This window comes from Peromyscus californicus, unplaced genomic scaffold, assembly GCF_007827085.1.
Source record: "Peromyscus californicus insignis strain IS unplaced genomic scaffold, ASM782708v3 Scaffold_19__1_contigs__length_69161282, whole genome shotgun sequence".
NCBI classification, from domain to species: domain Eukaryota; kingdom Metazoa; phylum Chordata; class Mammalia; order Rodentia; family Cricetidae; genus Peromyscus; species Peromyscus californicus.
The window spans coordinates 18,481,827-18,502,757 of NW_026294491.1; the positions used below are offsets into that span (position 1 = coordinate 18,481,827).

General features: G+C 43.2%; 1 protein-coding gene and 1 long non-coding RNA gene across 10 annotated transcripts in view; one reads left to right on the plus strand and one right to left on the minus strand.

The window, feature by feature from the left end:
* The window catches only part of Cabcoco1 (ciliary associated calcium binding coiled-coil 1), a 105,195-nt gene that overhangs the window by 8,973 nt on the left and 75,291 nt on the right, over positions 1 to 20,931 (plus strand). For 7 of the 8 annotated variants that reach the window (XM_052744787.1, XM_052744790.1, XM_052744794.1 and 4 more), the window contains exons 3-5: positions 8,045 to 8,214; positions 12,861 to 13,005; positions 18,828 to 18,900. In XM_052744787.1, coding sequence (XP_052600747.1) covers positions 8,045 to 8,214; positions 12,861 to 13,005; positions 18,828 to 18,900 — 388 coding nt within the window. Of the gene's footprint in view, positions 1 to 8,044; positions 8,215 to 12,860; positions 13,006 to 18,827; positions 18,901 to 19,208; positions 20,539 to 20,931 lie in introns of those variants that run through there. The other variant, XM_052744793.1, reaches the window with a different exon arrangement.
* LOC128114629 (uncharacterized) overlaps positions 13,835 to 20,931 on the minus strand; it is a 47,776-nt gene continuing 40,679 nt past the window's right edge. For both annotated transcript variants that reach the window (XR_008219839.1, XR_008219840.1), the window contains one exon: positions 13,835 to 17,260. This is a non-coding gene — a long non-coding RNA (uncharacterized LOC128114629). The remainder of the gene's footprint in view (positions 17,261 to 20,931) is intronic.

A 20,931-nucleotide genomic window follows, 5' to 3' on the forward strand; every position in this document is an offset into this window, starting at 1 on the left:
AGTCAATTAGGTTCTTGTCTTCGTTTGGGTTACTATGGCTGTGATCAAACCCCATGATGAAGCCAGGTGGTGGTGGCACACACCTTTAATCCCAACGCTCAGAGGCAGAGACAGGTGAATCTTTGTGATTTCGAGGCCAGCCTGGTCTACAAATCGAGTTGCAGGACAGCCAGGGCTGTTACACAGAGAAACTTTGTCTCTAAAAACCAAAGAAAAAAGAAAAAAAAACCACCATGACGACAAGCTGAAAGCAAGTTGGGGAGGCAAGGGTTTATTTGGCTCACACTTCCACATCACCGTTCATCATTAAAGGAGGTCAGGACAGGAACTCACGCAGGGCAGGAACCTGGAGGCAGGAGCTGACGCAGAGCCATGAGGAGTGCTGTTCACTGCCTTGCTCACCATGGCTTGCTCAGCCTGCTTTCTTATAGAACCTAGGACCACCAGCCCAGGGGTGGCCCCACCTACCATGGACTGGGCCCTCCCCCATCAATAATTTTAAGAATATTCCCCATAGATATGCCTGCAGCCCAATCTTATGGAAGCATTTTCTTAAGTAAGGTTCCTTCTTCTAAGATGACTTTAGCTTGTGTCAAGTTGACATAAAACTGTTCAGCACAGTTATGATTTTGAAAATTCTGCATGAGAGCCATTTGCCAGTGATACTTATTTTTAAAAAAGATGATGCTAAACTCTAGACTCTTATGGCATGTGTTGTTTTAAAATGTAGGTAGGACTGAATTTGTCACAATAATACTAACATTGTGCTGTCATGGATATACAGTACTAGGGCATGTCATTTATTTAGAATACTAGCCAGCTGGGTCAGTCAACATGGTTTCCTTAAAGATGTCTACTAGTGGCTACAAATGCGGCCTAGTGGCTAAGAACACATACTGTTCTCATGGAGGCCTGGAGTTCTGTTCCCTGCACCCCCATGGAGAAGTTTACAGCTAACTGCCTACAACTCTAGCTCCAGAGGATACAACGTTCTTTCTGGCCCCTGTGAGCACCTGACTCACTTGCACATAACCCCCCCACAGACAGACAGACAGACAGACAGACACACACACACAGAGTTAACAAAAAATGAATCCTTTAAAGAAGTTTTAGCCATCACCCAAAATTTAAAACAAGCTATCCCACCTTGAAGTGGAAACCTGCTTGGCTATGGAGAGTAGCACTGGGCTGGTGTGATTTGAGGACCCGAGCCATGATGTCTGGTCTTTGCAAGCCAGCACTCAGGACACAAGCAAGATGGCACAGACCATAATGACCATACAGACAATGACTCTGTCAGTGGTGACCACAGACAAAGCTTACAAGTGCTATGGCATTGAAGTGACTAACTCCCGAGAAAGAGCTATGACAGATGTCCTGGATGGGAGAGGAATCTGAGAAGGCTCACCAGGAGCCCACCAGTAACACTGACAGCTTTTTCCCAAGATGCACTTCACCTCCAGTGCTTGCAGAGTCTGCTAGGAAGTGACAGCAGTGACTGGGCCCAACGGTCCGCTGTCTGCAGCTTCCTGAGAGTCAGAGAACTAAAAATTCCCACACATTTTAAATGATTTCTCAGAATGCTTTTTACCGTCTCTACAGAAATAAATATTTTGGGGGAGTTCTGATTCTTAGTGTATGGGTTGAAGGAAAAAAAATAGGTGTGTCACAGATGGATCCCAATGCCTGAGTTCGAGCCCTGACCTCCATAGTAGAATGAACCCCGGTAAGTTGTTTTCTGTCCTCTGTACACATGCTACGGTGTACAGGCACCCCCACACACAACCATACACACAAAGAGTAATAAATCTACACAATTTTAATAATTTAAAATAATCACTCATGGTATTAATAATATACATAGTGATTTTATGTAAAATGCTTTTCCCATTTGCAGGTCCCTATATGAAAATGATCTTTGTCATGCAAAGCAATAGTCAGGACTAAGTGAGAGTAATATAGTGGAAGTGACAGATACTTAATCCAGCTTCCAATTGACTTGTAATGACTAGTAAGTAAAATGTCAACATTAAAAATACCAAACATCTAGTATTTAATAGTCATTAATATCAAATAAAACGTTAGTTTCTAGAATCGTGCATTTTTACTATATTATTAGTTGTGCTGTGGTTATGTACCTTACCTTATAGAACACATTTTTTTTTCAATTACTGACTGTCCTTCGTTGTTAAATATTCAAATTCAGAAAATACTTCTAAGCGTCCGGAGGGCATACGTGGACCAAAGCACAGGACACAGCTGGCGTCACAGCAGTCAGAGACGGGCTGGGGCAAAGCACCACAGTCAGGGGACATGAGCGTAGGCTCGCCACCAGTTCACAGCCAGCCTGGTTTCCCAAGCACATCCAGAGGAGCCAGGGCTACCTGGCCACACACAAAGACACAAAAAGAACCAACAGAGCACGACACAAAACACAGCCACAGAGGAAATATGTAAAACAGCTGTGTCAAAAGTGGGTTGAAATGCTGGCGGCGGCGGCACACGCCTTTAATCCCAGCACTCGGGAGGCAGAGCCAGGCGGATCTCTGTGAGTTCGAGGCCAGCCTGGGCTACCAAGTGAGTTCCAGGAAAGGTGCAAAGCTACACAGAGAAACCCTGTCTTGAAAAACCAAAATGAAAAGCGGGTTGACGTCTTCAGCGATCCAAATGACCACATGAAGGGATCCCATGCCGAATTTTAGGACAGTAGGACAGCGTTATTATTTTAGGAGCCATCTTCTTGAAGTTTTCCTGTGTTTTAAAATATAATTCCTGTAACAATAATCTACATGTATTTGCAATCATTTTCAATTTAAAACAGCATTATTGTAAGTGATGGTTATATATTTTTCAAAAAGACAGTAGTATAATTTAATTATCCTCTCCCGAGTGACCAAAATAGTCCCAGATCATGCAGTTTGAAGAGCTATAAACCTACTTAAATAAATTACAACAAATCATCATATTTCCCTACATCTCACAATTATGATTTTTTTTCTCTAGACCAACAGGCAATCTAAGAAACATGACGGATTATTCAAAATACATTTTGAAATAGATTCCCCATGGCTGGTGTTCTTTTTATGACTTTCCAATGTATGCTATCAATAATATTTTATGTATATGCAACTCAGCAGTACTTACAAATCTACCCCAGAATTTCTTTTTAAAGAGAAAGAGAAGTCTGCAGAAATGGCTCAGTGGTTACAAGCACTGGCTGCTTTTGCAGAGGACCTGGGTTTGAATCCCATCACCCACATGGCAGCCAATAACCATCTGTAACTCTAGCTCCAGGGGATCGGACGCCATCTTCCAGCCTCCCTCAGGCACCAGACATACATGCAAAAGCAAGCACCCATACAAATAAAGTAAAATTTTTTTTAAATTTTTAAAATCTTGAAAAATGGTAGAGGCTAGCTACAAAGAACTTTATAAACACAGACATCAACACCGAGCCTTGGTTTTGTTTGATTGTGCTTTTGGAAACTGAGTCTGACTCTTGTTATTCAAGCTGGCCTCAAGCTCAAGGGAACACCCCTGCCTCAGCTTCTCAAGTACTGGACTTTGAGTTGTGCCCCACACCAGGTCTGTCAAGATGCCTTATAATAACCTTCTGCAGGCAAACCTCTCCGAGCTCTTCAGCTGGTCTGCAGAGTTCATTTCTGTATGCTGATGCACTTCAGAAGGGGAAGGCATTCCAAGTTCTAGAGCATGAAGGGAGTGATGAGACAGTTTTGCTGACGCTCTTTTTTATTAGTTAATTTTTTATTAGTTAATTTTTTAGTTCATTTTATCTACCAACCACAGTTCCCCCTCCCTCCCATCCTCCTGCTCCCCAACTCACTCCCATCCACTCCTCAGAAAGGGTAAGGCCTCCCCTGGGGAGTCAACAGTTCCATCACCTCTCCTCGCCATGTCACAATGTCCTGAGATGCCACTGAGTTCCTTTCATGCATCAGCCCATGCTACAGCTGTGGCGCTCTCTCTCTCCTCTCTGCCTCTGTCTTGTGCCATCCTTCTTTATGACCAAACTGACCAGTAGAAGACACAGAAACTGTGTTCCAGCTGGGGCCCTGTCTTGCTCTGAATGATTCCCTGTATTACCTGTATTACCTCCTTTGGAGTAAAATGACTGGGGAAGAACAGAAACCATCAATACTAAGTCAAGGGTGAGAGTCCACTAGTCCCAGGGGAAGGGAGGGAGGGAAGGTGCCCATCAAAGCTAGGGTGCAGGGAGGTTGGGGAGCCCTCACCAAAATATGTTTGAAAAAGTTGTTGAGTTCATTCAAACACAAGTGTTGAAAAAAACAAAAATAGAAAACAAGTACCATGTACAGGTATTCAGGTCAAATATTTACTTAAGAATACACAGAGTGCAGATGGCAGAGTAAGAGAAAGTTTAAAGAAAAATCAACAGAAGTGAGAGAAACGTTACCCCAAAGCTCATGATTAAAGGCTAAATCAACTCCGCAAACCAAGGGATTAAAGAGCTGGTAAGATATGTACATAAAGGAACTCTTTGAGCTAAAAGAAGATTCTAAGCATAAAGAATTAAGTTAATGTGGAATCTGCTTTGCTGAAAATGGAGTCAGTGACAACAGAAGATAAATGTGAGGAGACTCATAGCAGTGCATATGTAGTAACAGGATGAGAGGGTATTGGGTTTCACATCTAACATAATGAACCAGAAAAGAACGAAACTTCATGTAACACATGCTTGGATTTTCCTGTTTCAGTGGCCTGAAACCTCAAGCATTTCATTATGTCCAGTGTAAAGTGAGTGACCCAGGGACAATGAGCAGGCAGGCCTCTCACAGTTCCCTGTCAGGAATGGACAGCAGCTCTCTGAGGAACAGCCAAGCCATTAAAATCTGGTTCATAGAAAGAATGTAGTTTCAGGATCAAATTCTAGCTGGAATTGTTTAGGACATTTTTATATAAAGAACTCAAAAAAAAGAAAAAAAACCCCTCAGTGTCCTGTGGTTTAATTGAAAAATTGACCCATTACCTCAGGAAAGATTAATCAATTCATTGATGCATCTAATGTAACAATAACAAGAAAACTGCCAAAGAGAACTGTGATCTAGAAAACAAAAATAATAAAATTTAAAAAAAACCCTGGCAGTAAGCACAAGATTCATTTGAAATTAAAACAAAGGCAAACAGGATAATTATAAACTAGAACAACTATTCTAGAACATTCTGGTAAAAAAAAAAAAAGTGTGTGCATGTGGGGGGAGTAACCCAATTTCTTCCTTTCACAAAAATAAAATTGAATTTCGGAAGGCAGGAAAACTGTATCCCAAATAAAAAGGGTCAATAGTTCTCGTTACACAAAAAGTTTTTAGAAAATCGTTTATAAAAGCAGCCGGTAGGGTTGGGGAGATGGCTAAGTGGACCAAGTCCTTACCGTGCAGGCATGGTGACTGGAATTAGGAGCCCCAACAACCATGTTAAAGCTGGGCAGTCGTGGCGACTGCCTGTAATCCCAGCACTCAGAGGCAGACGGTGGATCCCAGGGCAAAACGGCAAGTTGTCCTCTGGCCTCTACACACATACACACTAACACGTTAAAATTTTTCAAAGGGATGCAGATACATAAATACTGTGTGTATGCACATGCATAAATATATATAAACAGGTATATAGTATATATAATGTCAGTATCAAACTCAATATTATGAAGCCAACCTGCCTGTAAGTCTCCTGGTATGTGACATTTTAGATAAAGACTACAAGATGGCTGCCAATAGCAATCAAAGCTACTTGTTTACCCTGTATGGCTTTTGTACAACGGAGGAAACGCTAACTTGTCCTTGTGAATTAATAAAGTAATAAGGCACCTAAGAAAAGCCCGTCTCTTAGACCGATTTCATAGTCTCGACAGCATCGTGCGCCATGATGAGAAGGGAAGGGAGATGAAATGGTTGCTTAAAATTATCAGACCAGCCAGGCAGTGGTGGCGCACGCCTTTAATCCCAGCGCTCAGGAGGCAGAGGCAGGCGGATCTCTGTAAGTTCAAGGCCAGCCTGGTCTACAGAGCGAGATCCAGAACAGGCACCAAAACTATACAGAGAAACCCTGTCTCGAAAAACCAAAAAAAATCATCAGCCCTCATGTAGGGTTTGTGGTTTCTCCTGATAGGGTTGCCTTTGAGGTAGATGTTGATTGTTATACCTTTGAGGTGGATGTTGATTGTTACACCTTTGAAGTGGACGTTGATTGTTGGACACATGTCAGAAAACACTTGAACATCTGAACTGGTTTTCATTATCACTCGTTTGAATGTGGTGAAGGACAAGGGCTCCCCTTTTGAAGATGGTGGAGTGAGTTTGCCACACATACCATCTCCCAGAAATCACATATAAGCAACAGGGAAAATCAGTCAAACCCTTGTCAAAACCAGAGAATGCTGAAGGCCCAAAGCATGAGCTTTGGAGGTGATCCCCACAATTATCACAGAACGACTGATACACAGGAGACAGTTTGAGGGAGATACACACACAGCTACAGGTTTTAGGAGGAAGGAAAGGTACAGGACACTTCCTGGAGGAGAAAACCCTAGATGCTGTGCCATGAGTCCCCATTTGTAGTGTAGGACCTGGGTGTGCAGGAACGGGGTGCACATACCTGTATTACAGACCATTGATGTCCCAGTAAAATGAGTATTTTTCCTTTTTCTAATCTCACTAATCAAAACAGAAATGAATGTTAAAAGAATTGACAGAAAGTAACTCCACACAGGAAATGCCTATGAGTTGGTTATCGGGACCCAGGAAGCACCAACCAGTTTTTCATCACGGCACAGGAAGTATCTACTAGTTGATCTAAGGACCTAGGAAGCATCTAATAGGGTGTGTCATAGGCAGGTCTCCACACCCAGTTCATTTCCCGCAAGCAGCTGTTCAAAGATAACTAACATGTGAGGACTATGCCTGCAGAGGCAGTGACAGAGAACAGGACAGGAACAGGACAAAGGCACCACCAGAAAGATGTGAGCAGGGACACACAGAAGATACAGGCGAATGTTGTCTCACAGATTTTCCAAAACTTACAGAGCCACAGCAACAGCACAGAATGGACTTAGAAGAGCTGGAGGAAGGGATGATGGGAAAGAAAGGGCGAGAAGCATCAGAAGAAAAGTGTAGAAAAAGAAAGGTCTAACAGCAGCTCAGGGAAGGAGTCACTGCTTACCCCATCCTGAGAGAGAAAGAATAAGAAACAGACTCAGGGAAAGGAAGAATGTTTGAAAAAAAATTAAATGTGCCTGACAGAAAGCCAATGAAACATACCCAGGTTGTCGTCTTTGCAGGGAGAAAAGGACGGAATATTTAGCCATCTGTTTTCAGAAATGGATCAAACTTAATCAGTAGGTTGATTGGTAGCAGCGAGGTCCTGGCTGGAGATGAGGCGACCAAACTGGTAGGAAGGGCACCCACTTGGCATGCCTGTCTCTAATCCCAGTAATAGCAATGGGACTGAGGCAGGGGGATCAGGAGCTCAAGGTCATTTTTGCTGCATAACAAGTTCCAGACTAGCCTGAGCATGAGGTACTGCCACACAAAAAAGAAAGGGGTATTGCATTTAGAATTTCGGGAGGAAATTTTTATATCAGGTGTTGAAGGTATAAGAAGTGGAGACAGCCGGGCGGTGGTGGCGCACGCCTTTAATCCCAGCACTCAGGAGGCAGAGGCAGGCTGATCTCTGTGAGTTCGAGACCAACCTGGACTACAGAGGGAGTTCCAGGAAAGGTGCAAAACTACACAGAGAAACCCTGTCTCAGAAAAAAAAAAAAAAAAGAAGTGGAGACAGAGAAAAAAGAGAATGGGGGCCAGGGAAGAGCACCCTCCCAGCCACCCCCTGCCCTTCTTCTCCTGCCTCCACTCCTCCCCTTCCCTTTTCACCTTGTGGATTCTGATGTGACTGAATACTTTAAGGTGAGAAGCAGTCTAGAATTTTCATTAAACTAGTTGCTTTCAAAACTCCTCAGAACTGTTCAGTACTTAACCCCATCTAATGTCTGCATTTTTCCTTTTCGTTACAGAAAAATGAGTGTAATTCTGAATTTTAAAAATCTCCAGACTTGTTTAAGAGATGCCATTCTCCTAGACTACTACGTGTCCGGGTTCTTTTGGGCCAAAGGAATGGACTTTTCTATTGACCAATATTCAAAATTCATGACTTTGCTGGACATGTTACTGCACAATCTTCAAAGTAAGTCCAGTCCCTCTCTACTGTTTTAAGGGGAAGAAACGTAGTCTGTGTAAATTAATATTCAAAAGCCAAGATGCTGGCCTCATTGTGATTCCTTTAATAAGAACTGGAGATTTGTTTCCTGGATACAACAGAGACAGCTCATTTCGCACTGAATGGTAAATCCTCAAAGAATTCTTAGTAAGACTAAGGTTCTCTTTGTTGATTCGCCAAAGTTATTCTAATTAGTATTCCCTGCACCAATCACACTCCAAATATCTTAGGATACTCTGATATATTTGCAATTTTCTGTATATCTGAAACTATGCTGAAACCCAAATATTAGTTAATCTATCTTAAAAGTAGAATACATCGTATTCTAAAGCAGAAATGAGAAATCTTTCTGCATATTGTGAGACAAGACTCCATATTAGCAGAGTAAAAGAACATGAAGAACTATGGACTTTTGTTTATAAAAGATAAAAACTAGAATGTATGTTTTTATTTATATGCATACAGGAAAGCAGAAGAATACAGGAAAAAAAATATGAATGGTCTGTGAAGCCAGGCATGGAGGCACACACTAGAATTTTAGTGCTAGGGCTCTGGGAGGTGGGGGGACGGGGGTGGGGGAGTCTAAGGTGAACCTAACACACAGTAAGAATGGGTCTTAATTTTAAAAAATAAAATAAAATAAAAACAAAACCTTCTGGGGAGGATGTGGAAACTGGGGTGTGAGCAGCAGGAGCTGGAGGAAGCCTTTTCAGGCCAGATCTGCATATAAGGCAAAACTTGAATACATCAGTCCTATGAAAATTAAAGTTTCAAAGGATGTTTGATGTGGCTGTCCTAAGCCTCGCAACTTCTGAGCAGAGTGTTCACCGTGGAGAGCCAAAGGTGAGCATTTTCAAGAGTTTCACAGTCCGAATTTGAGAGAACATTTCCGTTTTCCACCTTTTCCCACACCTCCCAGCCTCCAGTGGAGCCTTGTATGGTTGGTATCAGTTCGAACCCGTACTTCTGATCCGTGGGCGGGCTCCATGAGGCTAAGTCAGGAGAGAGTGAACGTGTATGTGGGGGAAAGCAGACAAGCTGATGTATGCATCTGGTAAGAAAACTACCCTCTCAGACCGCTCGATGGAATTAGATTGTGAACCAAGAGCACAGCTTCAGCCGGTTTACACAGCAAGGAGGTAAAGGATGTTTGCAGTTAAACCAGGGGACCATGGGGTCCTGAACATGAAGTCATCATGCCACACTACACCACAGCTCCAGCCACGGAGCACAGCCCAGGTTCATGGTTGTCAAGCAGCCCAGCCCACGGGACACCCACTTTTGGACATCTGGGTTTCTGACTTGATCCTGGCCCCAAACCTGTGTTGCGTGTCTACAAGCCTTTCTGCTGAGAGCCCACCTCAAATCACACTGGATCATCTCAAAGATATAAAGTACAGTTCGGAGACTTATCTAAAGAGCATGCTTTTGCTTTTGTGGTTTGTACCCGCTGAAGGCAGAAAATATTTCTGCAAAAAACAAAGTCACGTTTATTCAACAAGTTAGATTTTTTTGTGTCAGCATTCCCCGAAAAATAGACCACAGCAAATAATTTATGCGTTATTATTCAGAGAGAGAGAGAGAGAGAGAGAGAGAGAGAGAGAGAGAGAGAGAGAGAGAGAGATGAATAAGATTCTGAGAGATTTGGTTAATTCCTGAAGTTGACATGAGGTCAACTTCAGCAAACAAGGGTCTGTCCTGATGCCACATCCCACATGGCTGGCACAGGGCAAAACTTAGAGTAAACAACAAAGAAAATACAATAGAAACACAATACAATAGACACACAGTAGAAGGCTAGAAACCAGCGCACACGTGGTAGATGAGAAATGATGCAGGCCAAGAACGGCACATATATAGAGCCGTTCATGTACAGTGGACTAGAAACAGGTCCATGAAAGGAAAGGCGCATGTGTAAAGGGATACGGGTAAACACTAGGAAGCCACATATGTTAAGGACCAGAAATGGGTACGTGCTAGGAAGGGCACATATGTAAAGGGCCAGAAAGCACCACACACTATGAACAGCCCATGTGGAATACGCTTGAAGCTGGTTCTCAGTAGAAATCGTACAGGCAGACTAGATGAAAAATGTGGTATACCTTGGAAACAGCACATTCATAGTAGAATACAAACTGATACACGCTGAAATGGTGCAGGAATCATCAACTAAAAAGAACACACACAGAGACTGGCTGTCCAGGGGCTCCTGTGCATTTCCTATTTGCCTGCCACACTAGCACCAGCATCTTGGATGCAGGAGTTCTCTTCCAAAGGCAAAATGATGAGACCGGTGACCTAGACAGCAAGTGCCTTTACCTGATCCCACCCCAAGTTTTCTAACTAGTTACAAGTCTAGAGTCTCCTTCCTCACCTCAGTTTCCCAGAGTGAATCTGGTTTAGTCCCTCTCAGTCTGGTCACGCCACCTGCGGGACTTCAGTTAACTGAGAGAAAGGGTAACACCTGTAACTTCCAAAGCAGTCATCTCTAGTAAGGCAGGAGGCTCCCCAAACACAGTGCTAAGGAGTCAGCCACCGGTCAGCCCAAGCCACAGTCTTCTAAGCAGATGCATTCTGTGTTTGATAGCCATAGTTCCATCCAGAATTCAAATCAATCATCTAAGTAAACTTTTTTTTCAGTATCTCAAATGAATGAGTTTGATTTTTCGATTTACTATGAGCTGTTCTCATCATACTCATGTTTTCTTCCCAAATTCCCTCCAATTGTGGGGTTATTTTGAAGGTTTATTGTGAAAAGAGAAATGTACAGTAAGAATGTGTTTTACCTGAGATGACCAACGAAAAGCCCTTGACCTGCAGTTCTGTGTGACTCACGTGATAATCAAGACCCGTAGGAGGGCATGATTGCATAAGAACTACCCCTAGTCCTTTCCGGGTACTGCATTTTAAATTGCTCCACCCAGCACCAGGCACATGCACTGCAGTGCTCAGTGGGGTTCAATTACTTTCCATTGCTTTCTAATTGCTACAGATAGAAAATTTGAACAAAGTAATTATAAGCTGATGATTGTAATGTCTTCCTAAAAATTATATTAGTGATTTTGACATCCTGTGCATTCCTGAGAAGTTGGGGGGGGGGGGTAGGTGCCTGACTCCACTGCTCTAGATGTAGCCGGACCAACTATCCGTCTGTATTCTCATAGTTTATCTTTGTCCCCATCCCCATCCTACAACACCCCATGCTAGTACAGAAAGTAGGATCTTTACTGATGGCTTCCTAAGAGGTCTTCAGCTCTGTGCTGCAGCCTTTGTGAAGAATCCCCTCAAGCCCTCAGCCAGGCACCGCAGCTGAGCGTCACCTCTCCTGACACCCGACCCAGACACATTTGTCCAAGACTTTTCAACTCTGCCTTCAGCCACCTCTGTCCCATGTGCATGCCTACCCACCAGTGTCAGGAAAGACTTTCTGGATACTCCAGTTGCCTGTCTCCAGTCTCCAAGGCAGGAGGGGAGAGAGCACAGAGATGGTATTCTACCTGCCACAAGAAAAACCAAACACAATCAACCAATCAAAAAGGACAATAGACGTTTATATTTTCACCAAAGACACCATAGAATTAAGTCTGAAGTTATGAATATTTAAGTTTCATTTTCAACTGGACAAGTGTCATAGGAAATAGCCTGTGGAGAAATGGTGCTTTGTTGTGTGCACGTGTGTTTTGTTGTTGTCTATATGCAGCTTTCTGAGAATCTTCTAGAACTACCAAGCTGCTCATTGTGGGTCGTGGTGAGGAAGTTGTGTCATTTCTATCCAGGTTGGACAGTCTCTCAAAGGCAAATGTTTGACAAACAGGTCACATAGCTTTGAAGTCTTTAGTGATGATGATATTTTATACAAAAATTCCTATTTTCAATATAGATATTTAAAGGGTTAATGAGATGACCCAGCAGATAAAGACACCTGCCACCAAGCCTGATGACCGGAGTTCAGTCCTTGGCAACCTTGGAAGGAGAGAACCAATTCTCTGAAATCTTACTTTTACCTACATAGAAACCATGTGACCCCAGAGAGAGAGAGAGAGATGAAATAAATAAAATGTAAAAAATAAATACAGAGAATTTGAAAATATCCATATATTTGACTCCTATCAAAAATCTTCCAGCCAAATTTTCACATGATAACACCCAGTTATAGCCAAGAAACAGGGGGACTCTACTCACTGGCCTCCCCCACCCAAGTTCAGTACTGATGTCAATAGTGGCTGAACCCATGATCTGGGTCTCCTCACCACCTCGTCTCTAATTTTTATATTCCCTTCTTTTTTCCCTTAAAAACTGCTTTAACATTTTCTTTTCCATTTAAAAGTGGTGCTTAAATAGATATTTGTGGTTTTGCTCTTGAAAATGGAAACAAAAACTGTCCAGCCAACCATGCACGTAAATGGTCATAACGATGGGTAGACCAACCACTGCTAATTCATGCAAAAAGCAATTGTTAATTAGCTGTAAAGAAACAAGGGCTTCACCTTCTCTCTCCACAAATGCTGGGCAAGGGAAATTTGGGCAGATTTAGGACATCTTGGACCGTTGTCCCCCCCCCCCCCCACAACAGCTATCAAGATGACAGAAAGGCTTCCCGGCTTTGTTTTCAGCACTCCACATGTCCTTAGAGGACAGTATCAAGTGGCTTGGGGAAGTGATGGCAGAGATCGGACCTAACGGTTCACGGAAGAATGAGGAGCTGCACGTCTTTGACGTCAAAGAAGCCAACGCCATCACCGATTACCTGAAAATCAGGTAGGACTTGTGTTCATTTATCCTCCATTTCGTGTCTTCTAGAAAACCCCTATTAAAGATAACTTAGATTTTAGTAAATTCAGACGGCTATGGAATTTGCCCAACAACTACTCAATGAGCAGTTGCTGTGGAAATGGCTCAGTGGGTAAGGCGCTTGCCGCCAAGCTCTGATGATCTGAGTTCTAGCCCCGGGACCCACACAGTAGACAGAAATCATCAACTGACTCCTCCAAGCTGTGCTACTCATGGTAGTAGCACAGATGTACCCACACACCTACATGAGCACAAAATTAACTTTTTTCAAAGTAGAGAATACTCAGCTTTTCCACCTAACAAAGGAAAGCGAGGACTCTTGTCTTGCTCTGCATTTGTAAAGATGATTCCTGAGTGACACTGTGATTTCATCTGGCCTGTAATCACTACTGGGGACTGCCTTTCTTCCCTGAGTCTGCAACCAACAGCCTTGTATTAACAGAATTGAAACTGGTTATAATGGATCTATATTTTAGGTAGCTGGTTCATCCAAGGAGCCACATTTACATTTTAAAGAGTAATATTCGTTTCCCACTCAAAAGTTGATTTTACATGATTTGTGTTTGCAATGAAAGAGCTATAAATCCTTATGGCAGAGGCCTGTAATCCCTAGGAGAGGAAGCTAAGGCACAACAGCATGAGTTCAAGGTCAGGCTAAGCAAATTAGTGAGACCTTGTCTAAAAGTATTTGCAAAAAGGATTGGGACTGTAGCTCCTTGGTAAGGTGTTTATCCCTACCAATCATGAGATTATATGCTCAAGCCTGGTACAGAAAAAAAAAAAAAAATGAAGAGAGTCACATACTTCATCGAGTTTATTAAATACCCTAAGATATTTTGAACTAATAACCAGTTTAACTCATTATTAAGTCTTACTTTCTACTCAGAAAGTGACTGTGGATGGAGTGGAAGTATGTTTATATCAGTGACTCTTCACCACTTAGGAAGAAATCTGTCTCATTTCTTGCCTGTATATGTGTAGTGTGCACACGTTTGCTTATACAGGGACACACATGTGTATGAGGACACACATGTGTGCAAATGTATTTGGAGGCTCAAAGTTGACCTCAACTATTTTCCTCAATTGCTCCCCACTCCATTTATTGAGACAGAATCTCTCACTTGAACCCAGAGCCCTCTGATTCAGCATATTCCACCAGCCAGCCCATCCCTAGGAAACACTGTCTCCACCTCCTGAGCAATGGGATTAGTGGTGGTCCACCATGCCTACCCATCATTTATATGGGTGCCAGGGACCTGAATTTGGGTCTTCAGATATGCACACCAAGTGCTGAGCCATCTCCCAGCCTAAAATCTGCTTTATGGAGCCTGTCACAAAGTGTGTGTGAGAGGCATGCCTGTCTCCAAAGAGATATTTTGAGATGTCACAAATCCTGAGACACCAGTAGGTGAAAATCAGCCTCTTCCCAACTACGTTTCTCTGCACAGTCTCTTTGTTCTTGCTTTCAACTGTGTCTCCACTACTTCCCAACATTACATTTAGCATCCTTCCACACAGAGGGCCACCAATGTCCTACACAGGTTCGAGACTCACTTGGCAAAGATCCCGGTTGTTGTCTGGGAGCTTTATAAATGTTAGTGTGTTTAATACGATAAAGCTTATATACTGATTTCTGTGATGGCTTAATAATGGCATAGGATCCAGTACTTTTTATAAGATAGCATCTAACACAATGTGATTTTTTATTTAGTTCAAAACATGCTTCCTATTTTGTGAGTCTCACTGAAAGCCGTACAAGTCTCCATAGCTTTTAGAGCAAGAGAAATTCCTCCACTGGGGGAAGAGGAGGAAATGGACAGAAACCTGCCCCTGGGGCTGGGTAGATGATGGCTCTGTGGGTAAAACACTTGCTGCGGAAGCCAGAGGACCCAAGTTCAGATTCTTTGAGCCCACGAAAAGCCAGGAGTGTCTGTAAGCCTGGACAGACACATAAGGAGATAGGAGGTGGGGGGAGAATCTCCTGGACCAGCGGGCCTGGCCTGTGAAATAGTGAACAAGAAAGACCATATTCCCGAAAACAGGGAAAGGGAAAATGAAGCTCAATGCCTGAGGTTGTCCTCTCAGCTCTTCCACTCACCATGGAATGCGTGCACCTGCTCTTACACACACACACACACACACACACACACACACACACACACACACACACACTCACGCACATACACGCACACGCACACACACACATACACATACACCACACATGCACACACACACATACACACACACATGCATGCATGCACGAGCAAGCACATGAGAATCTGTGCCCTAAGATCCTTCTGCCCCTTAGGGCCTGAGATTCCCCGGGCAGGGCAAGTCAACCATGTATGCTTGCTCTGGCTTCCTTCTTTATCTACTCATGCTGGTCTGCTCCGGCAGGGCAGAATTTTACAGCTGAGCCCTAAGCCCAGGTTTATAATGCAAATGGGGTCCCATAGCTAAGCACAGCATCAAAGCCTCCACACATGCCACCAAGTCCCTTTCCTGACTGTGAGGGACAAGCTCCCTTCCCTGCCTCAACTCATCTCTCCAGGCAATGTTCATCAGTGTACATCTTAACAGCTCCTCATGCCCAATTTTAGATCTCCTAATAAAAAGAATACTTAAAGAGATTAGTTAAATACAGAAAATCCAGATGTAATGCTGTTAAATCTCCACATTGTGATTACAGAATAGCTATGCATTTAAATATAGTTATTACACAAAGGATAAAGTACCAGTGATTAGGATATCTGGAACTGATAATGAGGTTGTATGAAACAGTGTGAGCCTTTCCACAACTGTTCAGAATCCCTCATGGGTTCACAAGTAGAAATTTAGTAGCAGTGAAATTACACAATATATTCATTCCAATGATTATTAAGTTTTATAAATATGAAGAATAACCAAACTATCAAAAGAGGTATGTTTCACTTTAGCCCTGATAGTCTGTTGATCCAACCACTGAAAGTCATACTCAACTTAAGAGACCAAGTTTTTCACCTAAGGCCCATGGCATGTACATTTCATGACTATTCCTGGAGAGACATGAACAAATGCCTGTTCACCCCCCAGAGGACAGACAGACAGACCAAAGAAATAATTCTGCCCAGTCTAGCTTAGTGAAATAATGAGTCTATTAGAATTACTTCTGGGAGCATGGGAGACTTGAAGACAGATGAACTCCCACCCCCACCCCCACCCCCAGCACAGATGACATTATGGAAGCCACATCCTTTGAGCTCCCTGCAGAATGTGACAGGTAGTTTTATCAGCGATGCTATCCTCTCCAGTGACTGCTTGTTGCTTATACAACCCTGGAGGGGGGGGGGGGCTCTGAATCTCATCATTTTCTGGGGTTCTTCAGCCCTTGGTTTCAAGATCTCCTCAGCCTTGTAAGTCTTATTGTCAGTCTAGGTCTTGTAAAACTCTCCTTCTAGGAGGAGATTGGCCATTAAAAGGAGGAAACTGTCATACAATAGAAAACTTAACTTGTCAATAAAATTACATTTCTTCAAATACTTTCACTTTAGCCTAAATGGTATATCTCCGGAAACACTACTACCAAATTTCTTCTCCACACGAGTATGGGGTGCTACTGCTCTCTGCTGATGCAATCTGAACAAGCAGACACACACACACACACACACACACACACACACACACACACACACACACAGGGGTGAGCAGGGGAGAGCTATGTGCTTATGCAATCTAAATATATATATACATATATATATACATAAATATTGCATACTCTTATAAATGCAAATGTTGTTTACCTCTTTTCATTGAGTATTCTTCTTCCCTGAGAACCACACATATCCCACTGTAAGAAAATTAGCCCCACCCCCATTTTGTGTCAAACAATGTGTGACACCAGCCAGAAAGCTCAGACCAATTTTGTTCCATCTTGCTTCGAGGTCTAACCCAAAAGTTAGAAGCTTGAGTCAGACAGAAGTCCAATGGAAGAGACAGCAAATGCATTCCCATGACTGAACTGTCACTTGATGTCCAGGCGAGGCACCAACTAGCCCCCTGGAGAAGCTGGAGGGTGCAGAGAGACAGGGAGGGAACTTGGCCTGTCCCTCAGGAAGCATCCCCTTAGGCATCTTCCCCTGGGTACACATCCTGGTCCTGGTCCAGTTGACCATCATATCCAAGTCATGGATACTGTCTTCACTGCTTCAGTTCCCTCTTGGCGGACATAGGACAGCCCCATCCTCTATATAACAAGGACAAAGAGACTGAAAGATTATGACGTTGCAGAGTGGAAACGTTTTACCCTATGTTCCGTGTCAAGCACAAGATGGACAAAGTAGGATTTTTTTTTTCTAGTTCATTTACAGGATGGCAAGCTGGTTCCCAAATATGGCCTTTGATTTTTTTTATACGCCAAAATCAGTTAATGTCAGTGTGATGTTTTTGACCCTACAGTTCTCTCTAGGTCACCAATATAAAGGAGGGGGAAGCTGACTTTATTTTTGCTTCGGTGACTTATCAGACTTCACTAATCTTCGTGTGTTTTTCTAGCCAACAGATCAAAGCAATGTCAAAAGCTAAGTTAGTCTTGTGAATGTTGATGAGTAAATCAAGTATTCAATGGCTGCAGAGAAGAAAGGAAACTTGACTGGGCCCACACAGCCACCACTCTTTAATGGATTGAGCTCCTACGGAGCCCCACTGCTAATGTAACTCGGAGGAGCCCAGCTGCCTGAGGATTTCTTCATTGATTTCAAATGAATTGAAACTTTGATCCATTACAGCATCCAGGAGAAGCCATTATTACACATGCTCTGTAGCTACATTCTTGCAAATGTTAATTTCTCAGTTATATTAAAATCAATTTTCTTAAATAGCAGAAGGCACCAGAGTGAAAGAGAACCACGAAGACATTTTTTTTTTGTTCTTAGGCGTTTTGCTGTATTATGAGTCTATTAATTTTCCCAACCAGCAGGAAGAGAATTAGAAAAATTCAAATATTATCACAAACAGGATATTAGAAGTCAGCCCTTCAGTAACATTTTTAACTCTCAAAGATACATCGCCAAGCTCTTAACTTACTAGAAATATTTATTTGCAAGAGCTTGTGGCTTGGAGCTCTTGTAGTCCATGGTCACTGACCACCTAGTTTTCAGGTGAGAAGAAAAGAAATGATCCGAATAAACGTACGCCAGCCTTTGATGTGTGACCACACATTCTGCAGGAAAGTCAGACATTTTAAAAACAAATTTTAGACCTTGCCAAGTCATTTTTCTGGGGTTTCTAGAGATCGATTTAATTTCGAAACATTTTGGCAATGTGTGGCATAATGGATATAGAAATCCAGCCTCATTCATACCAGGATTGAGTAAGATCTAGAGCAAAGCACAACTGACGTGAAGACTGTGCAGCTGGCTGGATGTGTGTGTGTGTGTGTGTGTGTGTGTGTGTGTGTGTGTGTGTGTGTGTGTGTGTATGTTCGGGGAGGGTGGTAGCTACATTTCAAACTAGGAAACACACTCTTGCTTCTCTACCCTAGAGCACCCCCCCACCACCACCACCACAATCCCTCATGTCACAGACGGACCTGCTGACACTTTCCTACATTCTGTGTTGTCCTGTCAGTGTCTCAGAAAGCAAACCTTGAACCTCCCAGCATTCCCAGGCAGCTTACTTCAGAATGAAGGAGATGGATTTCTGTATCTCTGTGGACTACCTCTGGCTTGGCCAATCCCCAACTCCTTTGAGTCACATCCTTCAGATATTTTTCTCTTCTGTCACTCTAGTTCCATGTTTGTTTTGTGTTTCAGCTTATTCCAGCACTACAGGCTCTATGAGTTTATGTTCTACTCGACCAGGGAAGAAATTGTCATCGGAACCGAGGTGAGTAACATGGGGCGGAGCGGCTGAACCACTCAGCCCCTCTGAATCCGGAACTGCTCAAAGCAACTCCCAGTCATGATAGACTCAGTAAAATAATTATGAAAAAGAATAATTATGCCAGGTGAGCTTCCACACAAGAAAATAGGATCTTTGGGTGATGGCAGCGCCATTCATCACATATTTAGGAATCTATGGATTGTTTGACAAAGCTCCCTTGAGTAGGGTTCTCCAAATAAAATCAGGAAACCCTCAGGTGGATCAGCCCAGCTTGTCTCTTCTGATTTTGCATTTTTTTCCCTCTGCTCCAGCATCAAACCTCACTTCTCCACTGAAGCATGCTTGCACTCATCGCATTGTGTTTCCACCAAAGGATTTGGGCTCATTCACTAAATGCAGCCTCGAAGGGTTCCCCCCACCCCTTATTTTCAACTGAACTCCTCTTGCTAAATTTTGGCTCCAGTTACACAAACATCCATCATCCTGCAGATTCCTCCGTGTTTCCTGTGGGTTCGTATAGCCAAGCAACCCAACAGGAATGTTCCCCGAGGAGAGGGTCATCTGCTACTCTTCTCTATCATGTGACAGCCTGTAGCATCACACAGGACACAGTCCTCCTGAAATTAGTCCTAACTAACCAATTAGGTGACAGATGGAAGAAGAGAGGTTTTGCAGTAAATGGTCTCCCCGGAGACGAGGGACCCTTCTCGGATAAGTCAGACAAGTGCAGTTGCTGGAAATGAATCCCGAGTGGGGAAGAAGCTCAGTGAGATGAAGATGCTGTGGAAGGTGCTCCTGACAGTTCTCCATCTCCTGAAGCAGCTCACTGCCTCCTAGAAGGTTAAGGGACAGGCACAGTCTTGGCCAGAAAAGTAGAGAGGAGATCCCACCATCTACCCACGTTTCCTCAGATTAGGCACCAGATGGGATGAATCTAACCCTATCTGGTCTACTTAGGAAACCTTGTGTGGCGACAGTCCTCCAACATTAGCAGAGACAGATGTTTAGATCCATGGAGAGCATGTCTCAGAGTTTGTCTCCTCTCTGTTCCTCTGCACTACGAGGAAAGATCAGATGACGTCCGTGAGCATGGAAAGGTACCACAGATGAAGTAGATAGACCAGCTTCTTCATTATCTGTTGTGTTTTTGCCACATGGTCAGAGTGACAAAAACGTACTTCAGGGAAGGATGTTGGGTCTTCCAGAGCTGCACATTCATAGAATTTTAAAGGACGGACAAAAGCAGGTATCATGTTAGAGGACTTAGTGGCATCTTGGAAGTCGCTGATGACTTTTGGTGCAAATATATGGTTTTTAATTCATGGAAAAAGGCAGGTGTCTGGCCCACTACTGCATGACTGCTTGTGCTGGTCTCAAAGCTCTAGGCTCAAATGAGAGACCACTCTGAAAAACTCGAGTTTCTCTCTTAACCATAGATAGAGGATTATAACAAAACACCCATGCCTCTATTCATAGACCTATCCAGATCATAATGAAAATGAAAAAAAAAATGACACAGAATGCCCCCAGTTTTCAATCACTAATTAAGTAGTTGCCCCAGGAAATACTGATCAGCAGCTGCCAAACAAAAAGAGAGAAGTCAAGTATTACTGGCTCCCCAATAAAGTCATAGAAATCTGTGCGAGTTGTTCCTGCTGGATCTTTGAACCGCTCTGAGTTCTGACTCTTCTCACACTACCGACTCACTTGCTGGGAACACGGGAGGTTCTGATGAGTGTCACGGTCATGCAGTGAGTCAACCTGGCTATGTGAGAGTGTGTTGGATGGAAGATGTGGAATCTCAAAGCATTAAAATAGAAGGGAATAAAAATGAGAAAAGGAGGAAACAATAGATAAAAACGACTCGATGCCAAGTGCACTCTGAACACCTTGTGTGGAGCACACTGGTGTGGTGTGACTATGGTTTAAGAGTGTCCATCCAAGATCCATACTGGCTTCTTGATCCCCAGCGTGACACAGTGAGGCTGATGGCATCCTTAATGGGGCAGTGCCTAGGGAGAGGAGTGTCCTCAG